Source organism: Ochlerotatus camptorhynchus, unplaced genomic scaffold (assembly GCF_037179485.1).
Source record: "Ochlerotatus camptorhynchus isolate MF236.1 unplaced genomic scaffold, CSIRO-AGI_Acam_v1.1 ptg000033l, whole genome shotgun sequence".
NCBI lineage: Eukaryota > Metazoa > Arthropoda > Insecta > Diptera > Culicidae > Ochlerotatus > Ochlerotatus camptorhynchus.
In genome coordinates, this window is record NW_027040524.1 from 2,046,739 (window position 1) to 2,062,455 (window position 15,717).

General features: G+C 38.9%; 1 protein-coding gene across 10 annotated transcripts in view; it reads left to right on the forward strand.

Annotated features, from left to right (window-relative positions):
* LOC135709156 (UPF0746 protein DDB_G0281095-like) overlaps nt 1-8,051 on the forward strand; it is a 41,852-nt gene extending 33,801 nt beyond the window's left edge. For all 10 annotated transcript variants that reach the window (XM_065231382.1, XM_065231402.1, XM_065231424.1 and 7 more), the window contains exon 2: nt 6,194-8,051. In XM_065231382.1, the coding sequence (XP_065087454.1) occupies nt 6,194-7,687 (1,494 nt within the window). In that variant the 3' untranslated portion in view covers nt 7,688-8,051. The remainder of the gene's footprint in view (nt 1-6,193) is intronic.
* The last annotated feature ends 7,666 nt before the right edge of the window (nt 8,052-15,717 follow it).

The following is a 15,717-nucleotide window of genomic DNA, read 5'->3' on the forward strand; positions in this document are numbered from 1 at the left end:
CCGGGAAATTGGATTTCCTAAAAGTAGTCCCAGAGATCCACGATTTTTTCTAAATTGCATAAAATCTTGAGTATAGTTAATATATATATAGTATAGGAAATATTCCATCATCAAATCGATTATGCAACCAAGCGTCCTCTGGATATCCGGAAACACCAGGAAAGTGGTCAATTCCTGAAAGTAGACCTAGAGATCCGTGATTTGAGCATAGAGGAAATTCTATCATTAACGATGTTGCTGCCGGATGGCCATAAAGTGCCCTTTTGGATATCCGGATTCACTAATTCCTAAAAGTGGTCCTGGAGTTCCACGATTTTTTTTTTCTTAAATTGCATACAATCATGAGCTCAGAGGAAATATGCCATCACCATATCTATGCAGGGCTGATAGCGGGTCACTTTTTAGTGACTTTGTCACTTTTTTGAAGGTGGTCACTAAAAAGTCCCTATTTTCGACAAAAAGTCACTAAAGTCACTTTTTTCGCCATTTTCGCTTGAATTGCAATGTCAAATTCCTAGACGATACATCATCAAAGTACACTTTTATTTGCGATTTCGCACCTTTGAGGAGTCCAGATTCAACTGCAAATTTAAATAATCAGGGTGACCGGGACTAGATTTTCAGGATACAGTTTTTTTTTCATTGATTTATTTGATAAGGCACAACCGAATTAACTTTACAGAGCCGAGGATTCTTGGTCACTATACAATACATCTTAAAACTATAGTCAAAAGGTACAACACAATAAACACTTTATCTTCCGCTATCCAAAAAGCCTCCTCCATCACAACTGGAGCCGCTTCCAGTGGTTTCATTGTATGGCAGTTACGCCATCGTGGGGCAACACTTAAACACTCAACACGAAACGGTTGCTTTCCAAAGTCGACGACGCATCGACCGAAAGAACTGTTGATGAAGAACAATGACGAGGACCACACAATGGTTGCTGCCGAGAAAACAGACGATCGAGTGGCACACATCGAGAGTGGCCTGCTTTTGTCGACAGCCGAGTGAACACTGCAGGATACACACAGATAAAAATTCTGAATTTTAATTGTGATGTAAACATTAATTCACGTAGACTTGTATTTCATTTCACGCAACCGAGCAACTTGCAAACAATGTTGTTTACAAAGATGGGCTTTTGTATACAATATTTGCTATATTGTATGACATGTGTCAGAACTTTACATGATATATAATGTAAACGTATATGATATGTAACGCTCCATTTATGTGCATCATATTGAACAGAAATTTACACTACTTTTTTGAACTGTGCAGTTACTTTGAAGAACTATTAAAAGAAATTTTTTTCCAAGTAGCCCTGAGAACAATTTCTTGGGTACAAATTGGACTTGGAACTACTTGGAAAGCAGTTCCAGATAATTTTAAGGAGAAATCCATGTAAATTTTCAATACAACTTAGACGAGAACTCCAAGACAATTCAGATTAAAAATTTATAAGAAATCAGAGGTGAACAGTATGGGAATTTATAAGGGGGTGAATTCTTTAAAAAAGTGTATACTTCAAAGAGAATCTAAGGACGAATTTGATGATTGTTTTAGTGTTCTGCAGAGAATTTCTGCACTGTTATAAAAAAAAATTCAAGGCACTCCCAGAGATAAACTCGAATTTATTTTAGATGAACTCTATAAAAATAAATTCTTTTGAAAGAAATACTTCAACTTAAATATAATCCTGTTAAGCTCTGTAAAACTCTGGAACTTCAAATACGGCTAGGTGGAATTTTAATAACTGAACAGTCTCAAATACTCATGTTAAATATTTATTTCGTTACAATATATAAGAACCTTATGGTAACTAAAATCAAACACTTCATCAATAAGTAGCTTTTGGTTTTATATATAATTAATCTACTGATTGGTTTAAGTTAAATTTGAATCCACGGCTCTAAAATTTCACCTTTCGCCAAGTTCATGTACCTGTTGAGTATAAATTTTTATTCTTGTCAATGTGCATAAAATTTAACCCTTGGATCATCTTCAATGTCCTAGAACTCTAGTTTTGTAGGCAATTCTGAGTAGACTTCCAAGGTAACCATGAATAGGATTCAATACAAATTTTAATGAAAATTCATAACAGCTTTTGACTCTAATTCTTAGGGAATTATGAGAAAATTTGGACGAGAAGGAGGATTACACCATGATCATTCTGAGGAGAACTTCAAGATAATACAAAAGAGGACATTCTGAAGATAATCTAAAGAAGATTCTGGGACAAAAGAATCCGAAGCATATTTCTATGTGAGTTTTCGGAGAAATCATAGGATTACAATTGAATATGAGTATAATTTCTATCGAACCTCACATGAATTTGGTCAAAAATTACAAGAGGGTTCTGACAAATTTTGTGGAGAAATTTAAGCAAAACTGAAAGTAATTTTTCAGGTCAGAATTGCATAGTTGTGAGTTGAATACCAAGGAAAGGAGCAAAACTCAACGGTAATTCCAACATATATTCAATTATAATTTTAAGCATACTTCCAACGGATTTCTTAGAAATATCCTTAGAAAATTCTGAGCTAAATTTCAAGGGAATTTCGAGGAGTATTCTAAAGATATTCCGGTGTTATTTTTTCAGATAATTCAAAGGAGAATCCCAGCAGCATTTCGAAGAATTTTTGGGATTTCCTAGCAGAACTAAAAAAAATGTTCCTTAGGAATAATATTAAGTAAATGTTGAGGTGAATTTTCAGGAGAATTCTTCAGAAAATTCTTAGCAAGAATTATTGATAATGTAATGAGCATTGCAGAGTGAATTAAATATTTTTCTAAAGATGTTGTAAATTTTTTTTTAAAATCATATTTTTCCTTTACACTAGTCAATAATTTCCATTATACATTTGGATTGTATTTTTGAAAAACTGGTGAAATTAGGATCATAGGTTAATGAAACTATGGTACTTTATGGTAGAAGCATTCGGAAAAACCTGTCCCAAGACGACCTAATGACACATTCAGCCTTGTTCGGCCCAGTAGAATGAATTGCAACTCCTGTTGTAGAAGAATTCTGCTTTTTTTCAGTAATTCAAAAATTAGATCTGGGTATCTATGTCATTTAATATTTTAAAACGCTATCTCGCTTCCTCATTTCGGAAATAGTTCTAATAATTAGGCAATGTCTTCTTATTAGGTAACTAAGCAAACGCGGAGCACCTTCGTGATGCAAGTTCGCAGATCGCATAAAGATTATCATAGTTCATATCTAAAATGCGTAACGTATTAGAGAAAAGATTTATTCTAAACTTTAATTCAGGAGACCATAATAATTTCAAATATGGTAAAAGATCTCTGTTATTGTAAGTCGTGTTACACAGTGTTGTTAGTTTTTAATCTAGTTGTGCAAGATCTTGCAATATAAACTTTTGACGAATGCGTACAAATAGGAAATCTTTTTTGGATGACTAACAAATCAATTTGCATGATTCTATTTCTGGAAGTTTTCTGATCATGTTTAAGTCACATTTTGGTAACTTTTTAAAATGATTTTGGTCACTTTTTAGTCACTTTTTTAAATGCACTAGTCACTTTTAGTCACTAATTCACTATTTTTATTGCTTATCACTGCTATCAGCCCTGTCTATGCTGCTTCCGAGTGACCATAAAACGTCTTACGGCTACAACTTTCAAATCTATTTTCCAGGCATGTAATAATAAGGTTTTCCTCCAGAAAGATATAGAGTACATTACGGATTCGGTAATACCTCAAATAAGTTAAGTCCTTGAGCACTCATATTTTTTCATATTTTCTCTATGCTCATGATTGTATGCAATTTAGAAAAAAATCGCGCAACTCAAGAACTACCTTTAACAATTGACCATTTTCCCGGTGAATCCGAATTTACACAGAGCCACCTTTCACGGGTTTTATCGTTCCGATTGGCCACCCACAACTCCAATCGGTTCCTTGTCTGTTCCGGTTAAAAGTAGATAGTCATACCTTTCAAGTAGTGGCTCAATCTTAATATGTGGTAAGCAAATTGCCGAGAACCAGTCATGTCAACATGAATCGACACACATTTTGCTCGGGACTTTTCCGGGTTTTTCCGTTCCGGCTGGCCAACCACAGGTCCAATTGAATGTCTACCTATTGCAAGCAAAAGTAGATAGCCATAACTTTTGAATGATGGGTGAATCATAACGATTGGTCATTGCATTGGTGAGAACCAGCCATATCAACATGCATCGACAAGCATTTTACAGCCTTATGGCTATGTCAGTTAATGACGATTCTGAAGATTTCCTGCAAACAGATGAGAGCACTGAAATAAGATTTTTCGTAGATTGCTTCGCTTCTGTGTGATTTTTCGAGCATCTAGAGTTGAGATTTATATGTGACTGAAATTTGTCTGTACAGTCACCAGGAATCTGTCAACAGACCATGATCACACTGTTATAGATAATCTGTACACTTTGACCACAGGCAAACAGACATAACTTTCGCAAGTTGTTCATCGAACACGCATTTAACTGTCAATTTAAAAGTGTTTTAGTTGGTAGTATCGCAACCTGTGGCGTGCTTAGTCAATTCCCGTGCGTTTGGCGTTTACACACTACCGCCACCTGTTCAGCGTACTGCCCATCACAGTATACTCAACAGATAGCGGTAGTGTTTTAGCGACGATGTTTTATTGTGAAAAATATGCAATGAGTTATGTCTGTTTGTCTGTGCCTTGACTGTGCACAGTTCAACAGTCACAGATATTTTGATTGTCTACAGACAACTGTTAACCGATTACATCAGAAGCCAGATAAACTGTGCAGGTTTGTACAAAGAAACTGACATCGAGTTGTGGAGAGTTGACTGTATTCACTGCTTCGAGGGTCGTTAATCAGAAGTTATAAACAGAACATTCAGAGGAATAACTACAAAATAGAGGCATGCCAAAAATTGATATTCATCTATATTCATTAAAATGGGACCTGGAATCCGCCTCACAAACGTCATGAATGTCTCTCAGAATTACCTTAAAAATTATTCCCAAAACATTCTTTAAAATTCACCTGGACCCCTTCACACAATTGCTTTGGAATTCTTCCCAGAACTAACGAAAGGTCGTCATCAGGGGTTGAAACAGTTGACGTTTTTTTACTATACTCGCATTATTGTCATGCGCGACAGTCTGTTTGTTTTGGTCTGTTTGTGTTTCTCACACGACAGAAACGGTAGAACAATATTGTGTTATTCGTTCTAATTGCTCAATTTTGTGTAAATTAAACCATTTCTGATCAGAAATGTTACTACTGCTTGCTATTTTCAGAATTCGCACAAGCCCAACATTTGGCAAATATTTGCGCAAATAGAACAATTTAATGGACAGCTACTCACCGTCTTGCAACAATTTGCTGATTGAAAGCAGTTGCATGTGTCCGAACCGTATCGTCATCTATCCAGCAGACTACGTTGAATCCGGTAACGAACGGTTTCCGCTGTGCAGTTGAAGTCGAAAAAAGCATAGAATGCATTGAAACGTGCAGACATAAACCGTATTGAATCATGTAATCCGTAATTAGCTGCTCGGGGTCCGAGATGCAGGAAACTGCTCGATCGTAGAACTCGTCCAGGTGCATAGATTTCGAATTCAGTCAAAATCCCCGGAGAGCCGATTTCGCTTATATCAGCACTTTTGCTGGCAAAAACTGCCTGGTTAATCTTCCGCCTACGGTCAAGAGTTTCAATACCCAGAAGTTGGCAACGATCTTCGTAGTGTGGAAGGTCCATGGGATCATTCCAAGGAAGGTGGCCAATTGCGAAACGAACGAATTTCCTCTGAACAGACTCGATCCTCGCTATCCAAACTGTTTCATACAAACACTATTACTACACCAAGTTCCAAGATCAATCGCACTAGATAACAATCCACCCTATTATGCGAGTCACGTGACTCTCTCTCACCGGTAGTGGGTAGAGTCAAGAACGGTTACCATTGCTTATTTGGAATTTAGCCATAACTGGTGCTATGTCATAATACTAGCTCACATGCCCTATGTATTGATTTATTTGCAGATTGAAACAACGATTATTTTTCTTCTAGCTATTGCAAGGTGTGCTCATACTTGACCGCAACAATCCATACAAGCAGAAATTGACATGAATTGAAAAACGTTTCAAAAAATAACACCTCAACAAAAAAAAAAACTTACCCTTCTTCTTTTGTTACCATTTTAGGCCGATATTATGAAATTTCACAACTACAGCAGTCCGCCAGAGAAAGTGAAGACACGATCCGTCAGTTCATCATCGGAGCAAGAGTCCACACATCTCCAGCAGCAGGAGCAGCAGCAGCAGCAGCGAAAGCCAGAACATCAGCAACAAGCAGCCGTTCAGAAGCAGCAGATAAGTCTGAAGAAGAAGATTACTCCTCAGCAGCTGCTGGAGCTGCAGAAGCAGCAGCGCGAACCACTGGCCAAGCGACTCCGCACCGACGAGTCTGTTCCGGACGACGAGACGGAACAGGACGAGCAAGAGCAGCAGCAGCAGCAGCAGCAGGAAGCGGAGGAGAACGAAATAGACACGTCAGCCACGGAATCGGAAACGGAGATGGATCAGAGCACGGATAACGAAATGATAATCTCACACCCCTCGCAGCGGTTAGATGCCAACGCGTTGAAGGCGAAGGCAGCTACCACGGCGGTCGTCGTGACGACGGACGATTCCGACTATGGACAGAACGACAAGCTGGGTCAGAAAAAGGTCAAGCGGAAAATAGTCAGCAAACCATGCAACAACAACACATCGACGAAAGCCAAACTTCAGATGGTGCATGAATTCCCGACCCTGTTCCTGGGACTGAGGCGCAACCGGATTTTCCTGGTTAACTCCCTGGCGCAGACTTTCGAACTCAATCAGCGGGACATTATCCTGACGCTGAGAAAAATCAAACTAAACGAACACAATGCTCGGTTAGCGAGCGTCTTCGGACTGACTGACAGTGAAGTGGACATCCTGTTCCGTACGAGTGTGCCTAAAATAGCCGATTGTTTACGAAATTTCATTGTGTGGCCGGACGATGTCACCATGAAGCTGAACGTTCCCATCTACCTGCGACAGCACTTTAACAAAATCCACCTGATCCTCAACTATCTGGTGGTGAAGGTCCGACAGAATGCCGTCAAATTCCTCTCCCAGGCGCAATCGGAAACGTCCTACTGCGAGGTGGATCAGTGTCACAAACTCAAATATCTGGTGGCTTCCACCCTGGACGGTTGCGTGTGCTTCGTGTCGCGGGGTTTCGGCATCCAAACGGACGATGAAGCCGTCCTGGCGCAGTCCGGTTTTCTCACCAAGTTCAAAACCAACACGAATCTGATCGCCGGCAAAAATTTCCACAATTTTGAAGATCGCCTCACCAATGGGAACGACCACGATCACGAAAATAATAACGGTGCCGGTGGCGGTGCGGTAACGGACGAGTCCGACCTGGAACGGACCATGACGACCAACGAGGAGGACGACAACTTTGGCGAGATCGTGTCCGAAAAGATCAGCAAAAGTCGGACGTTCAAGCTGAAAAACTACATCGAAAGTGTGCTGGAGAGCTTTCAGGGCCACATGATCCTGTCGCCGATGGCGTGCGTGGATGCGCGATCCCTCGAACTGCTGGACGACATTGTGGTGATCGTCGGGGCACTCATCAACCTGCAGAAGCAGGAAGTGGAATAAGGACGGGGCAGATTCATATCGGTAGGCAATGCAGAAATGGGGCACAACGCGCAACTCAAGCTTTTCTCTTTTTGCTTCATTTTTTTTTCTCTGTATGATTTAATTTTTACTTTGTTGACGATTTCTGTTTTTTTTTTCTGAAGTTTTTCCCCTCCTGTGCGCGCGTTCGAGAGGGAGGAAAAGCCGGAGAAAAGCATTAGCTTCGAGCGTGAGAGCGAGAGAGAGAGAGAGAGTTAGGATGTGTATGCATAAAATGGTTCGAATGCGCTAGGCCGTATTGTAGATAATTTATTATAATTATTATTACTGATGTAGCATTAACGATTAGTAACAACACAAATAAAGTTTACCGATGAAGTCTAAACTAGATGGAGCCGATTGTGGAAGGTTAAAGTGATGAAAAGATGAAGGAACTGAATTGTCACAGCAGCCGAACTGCATTCATTCAGGCCTATTCTGCGAGTCGTGTGACTCTCTGTCACCTAGTGAGGGGGACAACAGTCAGGTCGTGTGAGGTGAATTCTCATTTGATTTGCATGGGGAGTTACCTCACTAGTGACCGAGAGTCTCACGACCCGCAGAATAGGCCTGATTGTTGAGTAGGACTGAGAAGAAGTGTTGTTGAGAGGGTAGGTTGCTTTTAAATCATCTTCGAATCTAGCTTCAATGAATTGTGAAATGAAACAGCAAATTAATGCGGGAGGCAAAGCGTGTTTAAAGCTGTTCTTGCAATTCTAGACCACTGGGGGTGTTCCTAAGGGTTTTGCGGTGTAGGGGCCATTTTGATGTTTTTCAATGATTTTTTGCAATCCCTCTGACCTGTCGGACATTGATGCGTGTAAATACAAAAAAAAAATGTTCTGAAATAGGCATTCAAAGACTTTTAAGCTACGTATTTCGTTAGTTAGTATTGTCAGAGCATTGACTCTCTAGCCCCCAACTAGATCTGTGTGCCGATCCAAAGCTCAGCATTACGCAACAAGTGGCTAAGGTGGTATTACCACAATAAAAGGAAGGGCGAGTCCCTCGAAAATTCACAAAGATTCTGTATCTTTGCTTTTTGAAAATTTTCTCAACTTCTTCCATGTTCAATAATTATTATTTTTACGCGTTCTCTCAATTCGTTCAAAACTTTAGATGACAGATGACCCTGAACATTTCCTATTAATTTCGAAACAATGATCCCAAAACTTTCAGTACGTTCTTAAGTCAAACCCTGAAGTTTTAAAATGTACCGTATGCGTGATAATGTTTGCACCATTGAGCAATGTCAAAATTAAAAAAAAAACATCTCAAAAATTTCGTTTTCGAGTTTTTTTTATTTATTCAAAAAGGGGATGTTTCTCAGAGTTTTAAACTATGTTAATCATCGATCGAGTTTTCACTTGCTGCAATTACGGCTTTCACACGCTTCCGGAATGCACGGCAGGTTCTAATAATGTAGCCTGGATCCATTTCTCTCCAGGTACGGGTCATTGTTTGTCTGAGGCTTGCTGTACTCGGGTGGCGTTTAGAACAGGCCTTGGCCTTCATGACGCGCCATATTGAGTAATCCAGCGGATTAAGATTGGGGCTAGATGGCGGCCACATATCCTTCGCCCAGAACGGAAGATGTTCCTGCAACCACTTCTGAGTGCGGTTCGAGGTGTGGCACGGAGCCCCATCATGTTGAAATACAACATTTGGCTTCGGACCGTACTATTCTTCGATCCACGGAAGAACTTACTTACTTAAAATCCCGATGTAGACCTCCGTGTTGACCTTGTCGACTTCTGGAATGAACACCGGGTCATTTTTTTTGCCATCGGAAGCCACCTATCCAAACACCATAACGCTAACAGGATGCTTGGTCTGACACGTTCTTGTGTTCGTCGGCCACGTCTTTTACCGGAAGAGAACTAATATACCGGTCGGTTCTAGAATTTGATACGGGATCGACGGTAAAAATGCTCTCGTCGGTGAACAGGATTACCGGATTTTTTCGCTTAAGGAACTTCAAGATTTTCTTGCATCGTTCGACTCGTAACTCCCGGATGCGGTTGGTAACCATGTGAGTTTTTTTTCCGTGCCCTCGACTTCGCCCCGCAATCTTCCGTGCCAAAGGCACTGATCCCGTGTTCCTTTGCCATTTTCCTTATTGAACGCACTGGATTCACCCGAATCTTCCTTTTGATAGCAGTGATAACCCACGGAACCCCAACTGACCTCGGACGACCTGTGGCCACCTTCGCGGATAGTTGTTGTCCTTGCTTTTCTCGGTGTAAAACCCTTTTGATGGTCTACCGGGACACTCCCACGGCGATTGAAATGTCTTTTTGCGACATTTGCGTGTGGGACAAATCACGAATACGCTGCCACTTGGTCATGGTGCAACTGTCAAACTAAGTATATCATTTTCTTTTATACACAGCCTACTACGGTATGAGCTATAGGTTACGTGCATGCAAAGAAAACCAAGGCATTGTGATGCACAGGTGAAACGGGAACCTTATTTGTACGACGGTGCAAACATTATCACGCATACGGTATGCTGATCGCCCTTAATACTTCCTGGACAAAAATCCTCTAAACTTCTACAAATTTGGAAGCATTTTTGAGAAGTTTCTCAGTGCTACGTATGCACGCAGAGAAATGGCTTTTAAATTCAAAAATAAACCGCTTTGAATTCAACAAAAATTATTATAGAATCAGGGCCTAATAGTAATTTTCTTTGAATCAACAATATTTGTTATTAGTTTCAAAGCAAATGTTTGTTGATTTTACAATCAAGCTTCCATATGACTGTGAGTAGATTCAATAACATTTTTATTTGAATCTATCATATGAATTTTTGAAACAAAGCAATTATTTTTATTTCAATGATGCGCTTCTTTTTTGAAACAAAAAAAAATCTTTTTGATTAAAAAAAAATGGTTTTTTGTTTTTAAGAAACCTTTTGTTGATTCTAATAACTTGATTTACCGTAATATTTAAATTTTTATTGGCCCTATTATGTAAGTCGAGTCGAGCGTCACTTCTGCTTACTGGTCTATTTTCGTTTTACAGAAGTAATAACAAAATAGACCAGCGACCAGAAGTGTCACTCGACTCGATTTACATAGTAGGGCCCTATTGTTTAACTAAAACTTTCATGATACTTTTTGGTTTTCAAACTATATTTATTATATTTACATAATTACAGCATCTAAATAACAATCTTTCTTCTATTTTATGCAGATTGATTGTACACATTTCAAGAATGTTAATGTTGGTGATAACTGTTCTTTCAGTTGTTTTGTTAACTTCAAATGACTGCAAATGATCGTGAAATTTACGGGACAGAACCCTGAAACAAATCAATATTAGTTGCTCATCGTTATCTAATATTATTTTGTCTAACTCATAAATGCTGATGAGATTACGCTGCCTAATGTAAAAATACACATTCTTCATGAAAATCATCCCTTGCTTTTTAAATCTATCCACATATCGTATAGCATCATCATTAATCGTATCGTAAGTAGTTAAGAGGTGTTTATATTCTTCAAATAGTGGTGACATAGTTATTTTCGAATCCCGTAAATCTATTTCTGGTTCCAAAAAGCTACCATTTAACACGCTGGACGCAAATTTGAATCCGGCCTTAATTGCTAGAGATTTACACAAATTTATCTTGTTGTTAGTAGCTCTACTATACTGTTTTGAATCTCGATGTTTTGCTTCTCCTCGCATAGCCCATTGATGCCTAGGAGCACCTGATTGCATAACAAATGTAGCATAATGTTTAACTCTCCGCCCAGAGCCATCGGTCGTCCATGCAGGTTGATACCAACTCTCCTGTAGAGAAAGTAAACAAAGACTTTGATTAGTGTGAGTTGTTGTTGATACATTAATCAAACTTGGATTTCGTATATGCAGAGAGCTAATAAGATTGCAGCTGAAAGCTGGATTAACAATAGAAAAGGGCCCATCAGCATTTGTAAACAAACCGTTCTTAAGCCCTTGCCTGACAAAGCGAAGGCCGCCCACGCAAACCAACAACATCATCGTGTAGAGGAATCTTTCCCCTACCCGATTATGGTGTTGATATTAAGAACGGTCCAAGTGATGTTTTATTAAATAATTACTTATAATTAGTGCATAGCTGAAAAAAAGCAAAATAAGTAAAATCTTACCTGTGGTTCACTTGGAAACAGTAAACACAACTCAACTGCTCTGTCTTGCAATTCGGAGGCAGTTAGCTTTGAAAAACGGTCTTCAAAACCGTCTACCACGATTTGTGTTATGATGCGCTTGTCAGATCTTGTCAGAAGTTTGTTCGTTTGATATTTTGTTAGAATTGCCTTGCCTCTTGCAGATGTTTGCAGCAAATAAGTTGCTGTACAGTCAGCTCTTGTTACGTCTGGTTCATGAATGGCGAGAAGCGTAGGTGGAAAAGGCGACGGCGCTGATTCAGCCAACGGCGGAAGATTCTGGTTAAAAGGAATAAGACATTGCTGATTTGATTCTTTTAATAAATTACGGTTTACTCACCAGGCTTTTTCTCCATGCATTGATTCCGTGGATGCATTTAGTTCTTTCCGCTAAAAATGGCTGCTGGATTAGTTCCTCCACTTCCTTCCGTTCGATAAACTTCAGAATATCGACAGTGTATCGGTTTGCTGGAATAATCACAAATATTAGAATCTTCATAGTACATATAATATCAATTTTCTTACCAATGAAAGCACAAACTACAGCATCGCACAACTCAAACGATTTCAATAATTTTAACACTTCCAATTCATCCACACCTAGCGTTTCCACTTCCAACTCTTCAATGACGACTTCTTCCGACGAGTCCATTTTTCCGTTTGCGTGATTTAATAAAATGGCGGAGATCATATCATTTTCAAAGGCATATTTTTTTAATCTAAAACCAAGATCTTTGTTTCTAATGTAAATATTTTAGAACCAATTCTGCCCTGTATTAGAATCAAATAAACATATTTATTGATTTGACAAAAAATTTGCATTTGAATCAAAGCGTTAATATTTTTGATTCTAATATGCCGTATTTTTCTGCGTGTGTACTTCTTTTGGCAAAGTTCTTAGAATTCCTTTTAACTGCGCTGTACTCCTGCAAAGTTCTCTGAACTTTTTAGAATTCCGTTGATTTTATGCGAAATTGTTTGAAGTTCTACAACATTCCTGATCTATTTGAAGTTTATTAAATTTAATTATTAATGAAGTTTTGCAAATTAATCAAAATTCGCTCAACTACAACAAGGTTTCCCAAAGTTTTATGAAGATCCCAATACATCCCAATCCCAAGAAGCATCGTAAAGGGTGAACGCATAAATCTTGTTGGGGTTTAAAAATGTACACGGAAAAAAGTTTTCAAGTAGCTTCCATTTGGAATGCATATAACATTTTTCCATTAGCAAAACCAATGATATCTATCTCAAGAACTTTCGGTACCTGTTTGGAGAGCGGGATTTGATCTCAAGGATGATTCTTTCGAAGTGACGACTGGGTCTGGTTGCTGAGGAGGAAGAACAACTGCTGAAGGCTGGCTGAAAGTGTAGGTTGTTTTTGGTAGTAGGTAGGCATTGGCACAGGTTCTTCCATAATATTCCATTTATTCGAAAGGCTCAGAAGACACTTTGGGATTACTTTGTTTACAAACTAAACGACGTCTAATATGAGATGCATGCAGGGAGTAAACAGAGAAAAAATCGATGAACGTTGATTAAATATTTAGGAACATCGCGCTACTCGCGAGTTACTCGATGCAAAAGGGGAGCTCAGAGTAAACCCGTCTCACCCCGTGCTCTCGACAAAGGGTAGGATGATGAGGCTGATCAGGGTGCAAATAACACTCTACTCGGTCTTCTTTTTAGCTACGGAACATTTACATTCACCGGGGTAAAGGTCTTCATCACCTGTTTTGATTCAACAGTCGACGGTTGTAGTACTTTCCTAATAGGATTGTTCCTTGGGGAAAGCCTCCTTCGGGGGTCTGCACTTCGATTTCGACTGTTCGTACTTATCATCACGTTCTGTTTGATCTCCTCAAATGGGTTCTTTAAGGGTATTGAGGTAAATGCATATTCGTAATCTGCATTAAAAATGGAACCCAAACCCAAATTTTCATCAAATTTGGTACACTGGAACTATTTTAAATAAGAACGATTACATTTGCAAAAATCACCTTATTAGCGCCCCTCGGTGTCACTTTGTATGGGAGCGAGCTGTTAGTTTGTCAGTTTAGTGTCAAACAGTGAAGTTATTATTTTGCTTTAAATCTTGATTTAAAAATCGAGATGAAACCCAAATATGAGGATCTTGCTGCTTCCTGCGTTAATCAGTCTTACCACAGACAAACAGACGTAACTTTTAAATCTGGATAATCGTTCACGCATTTGATTTGACGTTTCTATATATTCAGTTTACATTGCATGCAACATTGTATGCGACTTAACGAGCAAGCTTGTTTTCCGCGAGAAGCCCGAGAGATGTCGTTACTAAGGTCCTATGTTTTCAAGACAAACTTATTCAAAGAGTTACTTCATTCATTCAAAGTCTCTGCGACTAAGATTTTTTTCTAGTTGTGAGGTACTCCATTAGGATTGTTTTGTTTAAACGACGACATTTACCCAAATTGTTTCAGCTTCATAGAAAAATAAACAATAACTTTCTGTATAACAGTTAAATAAAGAGATTTTTTTTAGTAAATACCTTAATAGCATACTGATAGCCCACAGCACTTCTAATTTGTTGCCACAAGGATTGATTATGGAAATCATAAGTTTGACATATGAAATATAATTCATAAGGCAAAACAATGAAATTCATTATTCCGCTTATCAAACTTAAACAAGTATTATAACATGGGGCAGACTTGATTCGAAGTTATAGCGTTCAGATTAGTCCGTGATTTGCGCTCACGTCTATCAATGGTTGGGAAATTGGATAAGCTAAAGGCGTATAAGAATTGCCTAATGTATACTACGATAATCCAGGTTCATAAGTCATGCCTTATGGAATTCTAAAATTTATTTGCCTCAATGATACACTTACTTTCATCGCTCAGTTCTGGTGATATAGGGACTACCCAAACGGTAACATATTCAAATGTAACCATTTCCACAAAACAATAAAAATCTAATGTCCAATCAAGGGTATGCATTTCGATTGCGCGGAACATAACGAAATTTGCACTTTAAACTTAAAAAAAATATCTAAAACATAGCCCCCCCCCCCCCTATTCTGCAAGTCACATGACTTTCTCACCATTTGATTTGCACGCAGTGTCACCTCACACGAGGTGGCAATTATTGTCACCTCACCGGTGACAGAGAGTCACGTGACTCGCAGAATAAAGGGGAGTAAATTTCACACGAAGTGAAGTCAGAAGAATGCGAGTCAGTATTTCTTCTACGTTGGAATCAAAAAAGTTTCGAATTTCGGTTTTCGTATAATACTGCCTAAAGGGTCACCCACATTAGATCCATTTGCGTTGCGTTGACGTAAATTTGACAGTGGTCAGTTTTTGAAAGTCGATGAAGAGAATCGATCAAAGCAGATAGGACCATTTGAAATGTTCATCGAGAGCTAGACAATCCCCCTTATTCTGCGAGTCACGTGACTCTCCATGCAAATCAAATGGAGAGTTGCCAGGGCGAGAAATCATCGAGAGAAGTCATTGTTTAAAAAAGCTGTTACGCACTAATTCCAGCTATATCTAGACCCTAGCAAAATGAAATCAAAACGATATTAAAGTTTGAAGTTCCTATCATTTTGATTTCAATTGTCGCGACACAAGTCTGATATCATATTCCGCATTCTTGATTGCACAAGAGTTTTTTTTTTTTAATGAAATCAATTTAACAAAAATTTTGCCCTTAACATCTTGTTGAAAATTTAATTTAATTTCATGTGTCGTTGAACTAACGATTACTGTTTATTTGGTCATTTCAGGTCATTCGTGACTTGTCCGGGTAAGATTTGAACTCAAGTCTTTCAGCGTGAGAAGCATTGACGCTAACCATTTACGCCTGGACCGTATT